Source organism: Castanea sativa, chromosome 8 (assembly GCF_040712315.1).
Source record: "Castanea sativa cultivar Marrone di Chiusa Pesio chromosome 8, ASM4071231v1".
Lineage (NCBI taxonomy): Eukaryota > Viridiplantae > Streptophyta > Magnoliopsida > Fagales > Fagaceae > Castanea > Castanea sativa.
The window spans coordinates 21,563,981-21,577,099 of NC_134020.1; the positions used below are offsets into that span (position 1 = coordinate 21,563,981).

At 40.1% G+C, this 13,119-nt stretch overlaps 1 protein-coding gene across 1 annotated transcript; it reads left to right on the forward strand.

The window, feature by feature from the left end:
* Positions 1 to 295: 295 nt before the first annotated feature.
* LOC142606665 (exonuclease V, chloroplastic-like) lies at positions 296 to 6,303 on the forward strand. Its single transcript, XM_075777994.1, has 7 exons — positions 296 to 790; positions 2,664 to 2,768; positions 3,276 to 3,397; positions 4,149 to 4,298; positions 4,370 to 4,523; positions 4,932 to 5,008; positions 5,768 to 6,303. Exons 1-7 carry the CDS (start codon positions 422 to 424, stop codon positions 6,030 to 6,032), a joined length of 1,242 nt encoding a protein of 413 aa, XP_075634109.1. The 5' UTR covers positions 296 to 421; the 3' UTR covers positions 6,033 to 6,303.
* Positions 6,304 to 13,119: the final 6,816 nt, after the last annotated feature.

The window sequence follows — 13,119 nt, forward strand, 5'->3', positions numbered from 1 at the left end:
GTAATAAACATATAATGGGACTTTTTGTAAGTATTAGTATTGTAAGTTTTGTCTTCTCACTCCTACTTTTCCCATCCTGTGTCTTCTCTCTATATAATCTCAAAAAAAAAAAAAAAAAACATATATATAATATAATTAACTATTTTTTTACTAAAATGATAAAAGTTCTTTCTAAAAAAAAAAAGATAAAAAAGAAATGCTGATATTCAAAGCAGAAAAAGACGTTGCTACTAGCGCCTACTGTCTACTTGCTAGCCCGCGCCGTAGAGTTGAGGTATAAGCGTTTCACACGCAAGGCCAACCCCTGTGGAACTCAAAATTGAAATTACCAAGACGACAAGACAATACAGGTCGATGACTTGCCCCTAAAGCGTGGCGATCCCAACGGTCAATTCTCCACGCCGAGGCCGAGACTCACAGAATGAGCGAGACCGAGTCACTCTCCGAGTTACCCCTCAACAAAAGCAACACCGTTTCTTCCGAGATCCCTATCGATATTGAAATCGTGAGCGAAGAAGAAATGGCTCTACTCGAAGCAGCCTTAGCCTTAGCCTCAGTCCCTGCGAATGCAAGTGCTATTTGCTCACCACTTCGTAGTTTCCATAGCAAAGCGAGGTCTATTCAGTCAATTACTGTCCTTTCCAAGAGGACCTTCTCGGGTCGTACCGAACCCGACATCGAGGATTCGGGCAATTTCGCCAGTACCCAGAAGAAGAACAAAAACACTGAGTCTTTTCTCCATCGCTTTCGAAAGAAGAAGGGCTTGTCTGTCACTGATATTACTTCCACGGTATTCAACGGGTTTGTTCTCAAGTTTTTAAATTTTGCTTTTGATATGAAAGATTTTCGTGGTTTGGCAAGTGGGTCGGAATGCTTTCTGCTAGATTTTTGAGTTTGAGTTTAGTATGTGATAAATAGTAAGTATATGATTTTTCTATGCTAAATTGCTGATGATATTTGATGAAAATGGGAACCATACTTTGAATTTTGATAAGGGGAGCAAGTCAAGAAAAGCATTTTATATATATATATATATATAATGCCGTTAAACTAATTTTGGCATCTTTAAATAAATTCCATATATGATATATGGTTCATGATTGTGTCACCACCAGCAAAATATAGCGTGTATTAGATTTGGTTGTAACTTGTGGTCTATGTGAATCAACAATCACTGTGAGTCTGTGATGTATTACAGAGAAAACTTGGAGGAGGCCTAAACGAGTTGTTGTAACTTAGATTATTGAAATTTTATTTGTTCTTTGATGTGATCACCAGCGTAAATTATATTCACATTATTACGAATGAATCCACTACAAATACATTTTGCCGTTATAGTTATGTCACTGATAGCTTAAGAGTAAAGTTGAGTTGCTCATGAAGTTCCATGGACCATGAGCATTTCCCTGGTAAGTATCAGCATATGCGAGTCATCATACATTTGGTTGTAGTTTGCAATCAACTTTTTTGTTTGCGTGAAGTCCAGAATATTAAAGGTTTTAGTGTGACGTCTTGATCTTTTTTTGTGTATTTGATGGCCAATTGGCCAAGGTACTTTCAATGAATTGACCACATAGAATTTGACTTCCATAATGATAGGAGTTTAAAACCTTTTGCTCAATCTCTAGTCTTTCTAATTTCTCTTGAGTTCATGAATGGAAACACATACTCATCCAGGTGGTTCATAAGTGAGAGAGTAATGCTGATATGAAAGTAGCAGAAGGATAGGATCATAGGAAAAAAATCCACAAAAGGGATCAGTCTTGTGAAGCAAATGCCAATACCTTTCTTGGCCTTTGACTAAGATCAACTCTGTGAAGCAAATGTTACATATTTCACTGCTAGAGCAAGCACCTACCTATCTTATGGATGTTAGAAGAAATTGAAGTGAATAAATTCAGCATTTACTAATAGTTTAAGCTGTTATGACAACTGGTGGTTTATCATGGTATCAAAGCAGGTTGTCTTGAGTTTGAACCTTGTCTCCACCCTACCACCCATAAAAAGTACAAAATCCTACACAATTGGCCCCAATATTAAGGGAGATTCTGGACTCTTACGTGAGGGGGAGTGTTTGAATAATGATTAAGTGACTAAATTCACCCTTTCTTATTAGCACTTAAAATTTTTGGGACAAGTTTTAATTTATCAATGAGCACCTAATATTTGGAAACCCAAATAACGTAATTTGATTTCCAATCTTGATGTTACATTTTCTGTGACCAAACTCAATCGGCGGACCTAATGTGATGTTGGTTATACTTATAATTTTTTACTTCCACCCTTAGTTGGATTACAATTTTTTAGGAGTAACTGGTCTGCTGGAAGTTAGGACTTTACCCTGAAGATCACTCTCTCTCTCTCTCTCATATGCATGCTTGTTTTCGTCTGCAGATTAGGCCCTTTGGTACTTCCAAGTTTAATATTATCTGTTATAGAAATTGTTGTCAAACTTTATCCACACCCTTTTTCTCTTTTACTATTAAGTGTCAGGCTTAGTTTACATTAATATATTCTTTTTCTTTTTAATGTTGTTGGAAGTTAGAATTTTGAACTTTATGACCCTATTGCACATTACAATGTTGCAATATTTCATAGAGTGAAGTTCTGTATCTTGTGATGTCATGAAGATCACATTGGTTCTAATTATAGTTCATCAACAGGAATGGTGTGAAAAACAAATGGAGTTTGTTCTCCTCCATGCCAAACGCAGAACTAATAAAGCTATGAAAACAGGTAGTGCCCGGCATGCAAAACTTGAAGAAGAGGTACATTTTTAGACTCCTGATATATAACTAATTCTGTTTTACTCAAAAAAATGATTAAAAAAAAATCTGTGTTGTGCATGCCTCTTGTTGCCTTGAACTTATGACTCCCTAAGTCTAATGGTTTGTTTTTCTGGTCAATTTTGATAAATCTTATCATTGCTTGTACACTTAAAATGAGCTTTTATTCCTTTCTTTTAATTTAATGGGCAGACATTTTTGGCTTAAATTCCATTGCATGAAGTTTAGTTTATTAAAAATATTAGTTACTGTACTAAACGAGAGCGTAATTGCAAATTGTATTCATTCTTATTTAGCCATTAGTTTGGCCTTGGAAATTCTTCTCTGATACACAATTGTATGTAGAATATTTTGCAGATCATTCAACTTATTTCTATGTTCGTTCTCCTGAATTATTTGGAGTAGCAAACCTGATTATTTTATTAGTACTTTCTATGTCCGCTTATGTTCACTGTATGTAATTATCCATCCTTATCGTATATCTGACAGGTAGTGAAAAAAGTGAAAGTTCAAGTCAAATCTAAAGAAGACATATGGGCTCTGAAGTTTTTAAATTTTATTATTGGTGTGAATCAGTTATTGTTTGAAGGATTAACTCGCGAGCTGCCAATGTAAGTTCAGTAATCTTTGGCTATCTATTAACTCAATTTCTATGCTTCTAGCTTATCATGGTTTTTGCTAGCCCCCAATGGCCACATATCTATGCTTTTTCTGCATTTGCAAGTGGTTCATTATATAATTTGAAGCACATTGTGATAAATTTGAGTGAAATGTTGCTTTGTTCTCAATGTAGGACATATTTTTGGAAAGTAAGTTAGATAAGGGTGTTACTATGTTGTTCCTGTAGAATTTAGATTTATCCATATTACTGGATATCATATCCTGATTAGGGGATTTATGGTGTATAAAGTAGAGTAGTTAATGTATAGCAAATGGTAACTATGTCAAAGGTCCATATGAATAAGCAGATATGCGGTCAACATTTTAGTATTGGTTGGATATGAGTCCCATTTTGAAAAGATTGTTCTAACCCTTGATTAAGTGCAAAAGATTTGATTATTTTTTAGTTATTGTTTTGGCATTGCCCTAATCATGGGATGTACTGAAATCTGTATGGATAACAAAACTTGGAAAGCAATTTACAAAAGACCTCCTCTTTTGTTGGGAAGCATAGAGATGGTGCTTGTACATATGAAATACAATGGTTTTCTAGAAATTATATATATATATATATATATATATATATATATATATATATATTTCACTCTCACACCCACAAACACACGTGGAATGCATTTGGACCATTGGTCTTCGTGTTTTCTTTCCCCCTTGCTGATGGACTATAGTTGCTTATGGAATCAGAATAGGCTTTGCAGAAGGTGTATGGATGGTGGGAGTGATTGATGAGATCCGGATACCTGCCACAGAAGCTGATAGAAACCCGATATTAGTTGACACAAAGACTCGTGTTCGAGACACTCTTCCTGCGGAACCGCAAAGAAGGAATGGAAGGTACGTGTAGATGAAATTTTGTTAACTATTGTGTCAGAATAAAGTCATGACATTTGCATGTTTCTTGGCAGGCTTCAGTTAATGTGCTACAAGTATATATGGGACAATTTAGTTGCTGACAATTTCTCCTCTCAAAAGTTTTTTGATTTTTTTACGTTAAATCCTTATTCTATCTTATCTGAAGAACTCAGGGAAAGAACTGCTGACTCAGGGTTCCCGGCAGACGTAAGGACTCTCTCTTTCTCCCTTAATTCATTAACTACATAATTTGAGAGATCACGCCGCTCTATAGAGTGTGTGATGTTTTCATCATCATTATGCACATCTTTGAGGTTCTCTGAATACAAAAAACAACAAATCCTTATTACATTGTATAGAAGTACTTAAACATGTTATTGAAAAATAAAGATATCACTAAAAATAATTTTAACAAATTGAGATCAGATTCTTTTCATTCTGTTCTTTGATTTATTGTCAATGGTTTGTCCTAGACGATGTCTAACATGTAATTGGCATGAACCTTTGCATAATTGTGAAAGTGTGGATAGGCATGTTCAGATAATTAAAAGAAGTCCATCCCTGCTTTTATATTTTATAAATGTTTTTTATTTTATTTTATTGTTTTCTACACAGACCCTTGATGACATAGTGAGGCTCTTCAGAAATACATGTAGCATACTGCCCCCAGCTCATGACCAGCTTTTATTGAGGTGAGTATCATGTTCTCTCTCTCTCTCTCTCTCTCTCTCTCTCTCTAGGAAAAATGGTTTTGCATATTTTTGTAGCTTGAGTTTTAGAAGTTCCTATTAATATACATGAACTACATACTAATTGGGCTTGGAACACACCTTATGAGATACTGGATGGGGGATTGAGATCCTCTGGAGTTCTTAGGGTAATGAATGGGTAGAATTCTAAGAATCCTATTAAATAACTTAAATATGCCTAAATAATGATATTAAATGCTTGTTTCAATGACAAAACCTAAACCACTCATTTAACAATAAACTATTGAGTTCTATGATGAGTTTTCCCATAAACCTTGAAAGATCTCAATTTAATGGATGGTATTGGCAACCACTACAAGAGGCAGCCAATTCAATAAGAATTTCAGTTGGACCATCCTTCACCTTAATATTTTTGAATCAAGGTTTTTTGGTTCCAGTCAAAATTGGTTTGACTGTTGAGTCTACCTTAAAGCAGAGATTTTTTTTTTTTAATAAATAAAATAAAATAAAATTGGCTACCCTGCTTTGGCTGATGTGTACTAGGCTTTCATATGTTACTGCCTCAATGACAGCCATTGTCATCATGAATTTAGGAGGAACCTTTTTAAGATACATTGGCAAATTCGTACTTAAGAGTAGGTTGTAGAGCAATATTGAAATGTGTGGGATACATACTGCATGCATGTGAATAAATTTTGTGATTTAGCAAAAGATATTTACTACTTGGTTGGTTTCGAGCAGATATGAATTCCAAAAAGATAATTCATTGCTTGGTGAAGATCACTTTGCCTTTGACTCCGATTGGCTCAAGAATCAAATTCATGGTTGTCTTGAGTTCTGGCTAGGGGAACGAGATGCCTCTTACACTGCAGAAGAGGAGCGTTGGAAATGTCGGTTCTGTCAGTTTGCTTCTATCTGTCCTACAAACAATGGCCTTGATAGTACTCCAAGCCCCACAAACACCGGCCCTGACAGTACTGCATACCCCACACACGAACTCAAATAGTACACTAAGCTAGAAAAAATGCTGACATTGTTGTAATCTCTCCCAATCCGTTTCCTAAATAACATGTGGTCTGGCTGCAAAGAAGCATAGATTTTTATGAAAGCTTCTTTGTGGTGTATTGCTGACCATTGTTGGATCATTCCTCTGGTATGTGCAATGATTAGGCATCAAATTGTATCTGTTGTAAGCAAAAATGATTCTTTGTTGTAAAATTGATTGTTGCTGAACAAAATTCATTCTTTTTAAATAAATGTATATCAACCTTGTTCTTTTTCTGTGAGTTTGTTTGTGTTGCAAAGAGTTGAAGGTTAGAAAGCACTTTGGACACAGCCCTCATAAAATTGCATATACCATTTTCAACACCGATCTTGAGCTTATCTAATGACACAGCTTATAAACTGCAACATTGATTCTCATATTTGTTTTTGGTTTCAGTTGTTCTAGAGTTCAACAGATTAATGAGATGTGCTCATGCCTCCCACAACACATTCCTTCTCTCCTCTGTTCCCTCCTTTCTCACCTTTCTATCTCCGCATTTCATCTTCAACAAACTCACTTCCCTTGCTAATCCATGCAATAGATCTCTGTTTCTTATAATTGCTTTTCCTCTCCCTCACATACTGTTCGGAGTGTGACCTTCAGTATACTCTCACAATCCAGCGTATAAATGCACTATTCGAAAATAAAGGTAACAAGAGTGTGAGCTTCCCGTGAAGATAATAAAACATGTATAATGCTAAAATATATACAAATTTTATTATAAAATATTTATAGATTGATATGAAAATAAATGTGATTGGTAAATTTAAAAAACGTAATTAATAAATATTTGAATTATTTTTATGTAATTTCTTTTGAAATTTTTTTATGTAATTGATAACACATTATTTTATAAGTAATAAGTTTTGAGTAATGTTACAGGTATAAACTATTTTACAACATTTTCACAAAATGTTGTTGTGGCCAATTTTTTACTGGTTTTCATTTGAGCCCACTGTAAGTGCACAATTGCACCTGGCCCCAAGAACAGTTACGGACTCAGGCCCAATGAGCCTTAAACAATATGATTTGTAGAGTGTGGGCTTGAAACCCAGGTTAGAAGTGTTTAAGGATTAAATGACAAGCCAAAGATTGCAAACACATGAAAACAACAAGGAATATTGTAAATCAACCTGCTCGGACGTAAGCCGAGAACTGTTCTTATATTATTTCTTTCTCTTTCTTTCTCTTTCTTTCTTTTTTCCTTTAGATTACAAAGAAGGAAGCCCCACATTTCTGTTCTAGGTTACTCCTTAAATACTCTTCTTTTTGATACTTTGTACACGTGTTGCCCCAACTCCCCCTTAACCTAGATATTTCTTTTCTCAGTGCCTTTGAATAGTAACCAGAAGTTTCCCTTCCACTGTTCAGGTGTCACTTCCCCATTAATGCGGCCAGGGTGTTAGGTGCATGGTCTTTAATGTGGAGGTGGCAGCCTTTATCTTTGGTATTTCCTTAACATCGGTGCTTCTAGGACATTCAAGGGTTTCCCCCCTTTAACCATCGATCTTAACCGTGTCATTCCCTAACCTTTATCATGAAGTCCCAGGTTCTCCGGTGTCCGTCCGAAGAGAAATTCACCCTCGGCTGGATCCTCGGATCCTCGGCGTATGGGCCAACCCGTAGTACTAACAAGTTCTAAACCCAAGAACAGGTCGGCATTCCCTAGCATGGCCCAAAGGCCCACATCTCCATCAGGGTCTTTTTACTCCCCACAATAACCCCTCAAAACTCTAATTTTCAACGTCCGAGGAGAAAAATAGGGTTTTGATCTGACGAGAACTTACTCCACACACTTTGTGAGTGACTACACGTGTGGAAATCGTTTCGCGTCCCAGAAGATGACACTTGGCGGTTTTATTTTCAAAAACGCGCGCATTTATTGCTGTAAGCCACACTTTGTCTTCCACGTTCAACGGCGAGATGGGTATCCAACGGTCCTCGTTACCCCACGAAAATTTGGGCGGGACAAATATAATTTCGAGGCCGCTTTTCCGCACATCGTGACGCTTCGGGAACCTGCGCCTTCATTTAATTCCCCAGGGGCTAATCCCATCAAAACATCAGCAATCACACTTTACCTGCAGAAAACCGTGGAAATTTGCACACCTTTAACGTTGTAAGTTCTTGCTCTCTCTCTTCTTAACCTTTTCTCCTCGGATATAGTCCTCGGCTGTCCTTGTAGATATTCTCCCCTTTAGAGTTTAGCCTTTCGTTCTTTTCTGATGGGTAGGTTTAAGTGTCTAGTTGATACCGCCACTGGAATGGAAGGCTTCAGAGCCAAGTATCACATTCCCAGCGATGTAGGCTTGAAATATTGCCCCGCAGAAGCCGTGGCCGATTCTAGAAAGGAGGGAGAGGTTATCATCCCAATGATAGCCTTTATAGAAGGTGGGATGACCCTCCCAATGAGGCCTGTAACTAGGGAGTACCTCCGCAACCACCGGTTGTGTCCCGATCAGTGCCTCCCAAACGTTTTTAGAGTTTTGGGTAGCGTCGATACTCTAAACGAGCAAATGGGTCTAAACCTCACCTGGCACGATGTCGTATTTCTGTACGAGTCCCATAAACTCTCCAAAGTAGGTTACTACATTAAATCCCGTTCCAGCGTCGTTAGGCTAATCTCCTGTCTGCCCAAATCCAACAAAGGCATGAAGGATGACTACCTGATCGTCTCTGGGAACTGGCACGACGGCCTCCACTGCCCAGTTGAGTGGGGAGATCCAGGTGCGACACCTTAGGATTAGCCTTCCCATCTCACAACTTCCTTTAATACTCACAAACATGCACACTAACATGTATTTACATTTGTTTAACTTTATCACTGGCTGTGTGAATCTAACCATGTTGTTCACTTTCACGTCTTTCTTTGCAGATAAGCGACACGTGCGCCCACGCTTAAGCCACTGCAACGTTGCAGATCTTAACCGAGTACTACGTTCCGAGGTGTTTGTCGGGCCGAGGACCTACAACTCGCAGCGCTCATCCGATTCTAGGGTACACTCCCATCTCCTGACTTCCAAGAGATAGAAAACGCCATAAGTAGCTTCGGTGACCGAAGGCGAAGGAAGATAAACGTAGCCCGGCCCCACTTTTTGGACGACCACGATCTCCCCGACGCCCCCGACACCGTTTTATACGGATGCCCCATTGCGGCAATCCTCGCCGTGCACTCTCAGCAACCGTTGTTCCGGTAAGAAAGGGTGTGTCTTCTTCGCATACACACTAGACGAAGAGATAGATCAATTCCAACTTGAAGACACCGAAAGACCCGAGTGGACCCGCTTGTCGTACTTTCGACGAGGAGGAAGAAGCCACCGAGGCTCTCGGAATTGCAGGATTCGTAGTTGCCCGACCGAAGACGAATCCGAGGAAGACATGGATAGGATGCAGGATCTTCTAACCAAGAGAGGTGCAAAGGTCGCCGGGAAAAGACGGGGCGTCCCAAGTTCTTCCAGCTTTGCCACCTCCTCCTCCTCCAAACTCGAGCCAAAACTTCCAAACTCGAGGATCCCAAAAAGAAGAGAAAGGGGGAGGCCGAGGGGACGATCGCCAAGGACCCCAAGAAACCACGACAACAACCCCCCACGGCTCAGCAGCCAGCCGGATAAAGGCAAGGGCAGGGCCCGCTCGCCTGAAAGCGGGGAGATCAGCGTGACGAAGCCGAAGTGCGCCGAGCACCGGTCACCCGGTCCCCCCGACTTAAGATTGGATGGTGCTCCTATCTCCCCGCCAATCCAAAAGATAAGGGCGGTTCAACAAGGCCATGCCCACCACTTGGCCGAAGTGTTGGAGCCGCCTTCTTCTGCTGCCCAAGGATATGGAGACCTTGGAAAAAATGAGCCAGCCACAACTATTCCTTTCTTTAAAAAGGGATCTAGCGCTGGTAAGTTTAATTCTTTTAGGAAGATTCCACTTTTAAGAATACTCATAAGTTTTTTAGTATTCCTGATTCCATCATACTTTGTTACAGGCCATTCAGTAGGTTTTTGTAGCCGAGAAGTTCATAGAAGACACTCGAAGAAGGCCAGCGTAACCGAGCTAGAGATTAGGATAGAGACCGAGAAGTCCTTGGGCACAGCCTTGCCGAGAACGACAAGCTTATCTCGAGGTGGCCGTCGAAAGACAGGAGAAGAATGGAGCCGAGGCGAATTCCGAAGACCATGAAGACCTGGGATAGAAGTGGTAGCGCAAGCTCCTTCGCGAAAAGATGATGAGCTCTCCCGAGCCCAAAGGGAACGCTCGGATTTGGAAAAGGAACTTGCGCCGATGAAAGAAGAAGCGCACTCATTCCAACGCTCTTACAAAGCCGCCGCGTACGAGCTACGAGGAAGGGGTAGCAACCACCGAGGAGCAGCTGACAGAGGCCTTCGCGGCTTTGTGCCGGGAGTACTGTCAGAAAGTCTAGGGGGAAGCCCTAAACGTAGCTGGAGTTCCTCTATCTTCGGATCTGAGGAAGTCCGAGAACGTTTGGCTTCCCCTGGAGATACAGGAGATTGAAGAGGCTCCTGCTGCTACTCCTACCCCTGAGTCAACTCTCCTCGCTTCCGCTCCGACGGCCCACACGCTCTAATTCCAGATCCTACAGAACCTTCAAGTTCCAACAAAGAGAAGGAAGGAGGCGGGGATGAAGAGAAGGACTTGAGCCAGAAAGTGGAACCCAACGTCCTTCCAACAAAGACAGCAGACAAAGGAAAGCAAGTCCTAACTCCCTTTGAGCTGGAGTTGAGAAAGACCGAGGCCACCAGTACCTCTCAGCAAGACCCCCCTCCAAAAGCTTAGGACCTAGCTTTAGGACTTTTCTTTTTCTAAACCTGGATTAAATATGTAATGTACATTTAAGTGATTAATGAAGAACTATTTCGTTTGATCCTGATTTATGCTGTATCCATTTTACTTTATTCTTGTTATATTAGTCATAAAGATTGCCATTAGTACATGGTCAAAAAGGGGCAGAGCAAACAAATTTAACTTCAAGTTTTGCACAACCATAATCTCCAAGCAGTCATTCGCGTGTTATTAAAAACTTAATAAAAAGTGATATAGCTAATATGTTTAAACAATGCCTTGGTTAAAAAAAAAGAGAGACCTCATATAACGATTAAAACCTTATAATGTGTAGCATTGTTTTTAGTAGGATGTAAGATCCGAGGACCATTCCTTATATAAATTTGCTTAACGCTTAAAAATATAAAACTTAAGATCCGAGTTAATGACCAGTAAGGAATTAATTTCCAGGCGCAATAGGAAATTAACTTTAATCAAGTTTGTGGTCCGAGGACAAGACTTAAACAATTTCCCATTGGTTCTTAAGATCAAGAAGTTTAAACGTCAATTTGTCCAAAATAGGAGGTCCAAGGACCCGGCATAACTAAGGTTCTGTTTAACAAGTGACAAGACATCAATTTCCACAAGGTTTGTGGTCCGAGGACTGCACTTAACCAAGTTTCTGTTTGATTCTTAAGATCAGTAACTTCAAATGTTAATTTCCTCAAAGTAGGAGGTCCGAAGACTCGACATAACTAAGGTTCTGTTTAACAAATGACAAGACATCAATTTCCACAAGGTTTGTGGTCCGAGGACTGCACTTAACCAAGTTTCTGTTTGATTCTTAAGACCAGTAACTTCAAATGTTAATTTCCCCAAAGTAGGAGGTCCGAAGACCCGGCATAGCTAAGGTTCTGTTTAACAAATGACAAGACATCAATTTCCACAAGGCTCAGGGTCCGAGGACCGCACTTAACCAAGTTTCGTTTGATTCTTAAGATCGCAACTTCAAATGTTAATTTCCAGAACGTAGGAGGTCCGAAGACCCGGCATAACTAAGGTTCTGTTTAACAAATGACAAGACATCAATTTCCACAAGGTTTGTGGTCCGAGGACTGCACTTAACCAAGTTTCTGTTTGATTCTTAAGATCAGTAACTTCAAATGTTAATTTCCCCAAAGTAGGAGGTCCGAAGACCCGACATAACTAAGGTTCTGTTTAACAAATGACAAGACATCAATTTCCACAAGGTTTGTGGTCTGAGGACTGCACTTAACCAAGTTTCTGTTTGATTCTTAAGATCGGTAACTTTAAGTGTCAGAGGTACTCATAACTTTGGAATATTAACTAACAAAAACCCCTTTTATTAATAATAATACCTTCTAAGATTATTTACATTCCACGGCCGTGGTACAATTCTTTCATCTAGGTCAGCTAGCCGATACGACCCTATGCTCCGCTTACCGAAACAATGTGATAGGGTCTTCCTGGGCCTGGGGTCCTAGCTTACCCTAAGCCGGGTTCTTAGAGGTGCCCACAACTTTTCTTAGTACGAGATCACTGTGTGCAAGTGGCCTTAGCCTCACGCGGGCGTCATATCCCCGTTTTAGCTTCGTTGATAATAAGCCATTTGGACCATAGCCGCCTCGCGCCTGCTCCCTCAAGCAAATCTAGGCCTTTCTCCGTGAGTTTCGCGTTGTTCTCCGGATTAAAAGAGCTCGCCTTTAGGGTGGGAAAACCCAGATTCCAGAGGTATCACCGCCTCTCCCATAAGTCATAGAGAATGGCGTTTCTCCGTTGGACCCGCACGGTGTGGTCCGATACGTCCACGTAACATGAGGAGCTCTTCTACCCATCTCGCCTTTCGCATCATCCAACCTTTTCTTTAGCCCACCGACAATGACTTTGTTAACGGCCTCGGCTTGCCCATTTCCTCGAGGATAAGTCGGGGTGGAATATCTATTTATGATACCCATGTCACCACAATACTTCCTAAAAGCCTTACCGTCGAATCGAACACCATTGTCCGAGATGAGTGTGTGTGGTATACCGAATCTAGTAACGATGTTTTTCCAGCATAAACTTCTTGGAGTCAACATCTCTAATATTTGCTATGGCTTGGTCTCAACCCATTTAGTGAAATAGTCCGTTCCCACGAGAAGCCATCTTTTATTACCGTTGCCCTCTGAAATGGCCCAACTATGTCTAGTCCCCATCAGGCAAAGTGGCCAAGGACCGGAAAGGGGGTTAAGAACTCCTCTAGGTTGATGAATATTAGAGC

Bases quoted from the DNA above. Each gene is read 5' to 3' on its own strand.
- LOC142606665 (XM_075777994.1), top strand. From the start codon at position 422: ATGAGCGAGACCGAGTCACTCTCCGAGTTACCCCTCAACAAAAGCAAC. The intron at 2,769-3,275 runs GTACATTTTTAG...TATATCTGACAG, and splicing joins ATGCAAAACTTGAAGAAGAG to GTAGTGAAAAAAGTGAAAGT. The intron at 4,299-4,369 runs GTACGTGTAGAT...GTTTCTTGGCAG, and splicing joins CCGCAAAGAAGGAATGGAAG to GCTTCAGTTAATGTGCTACA.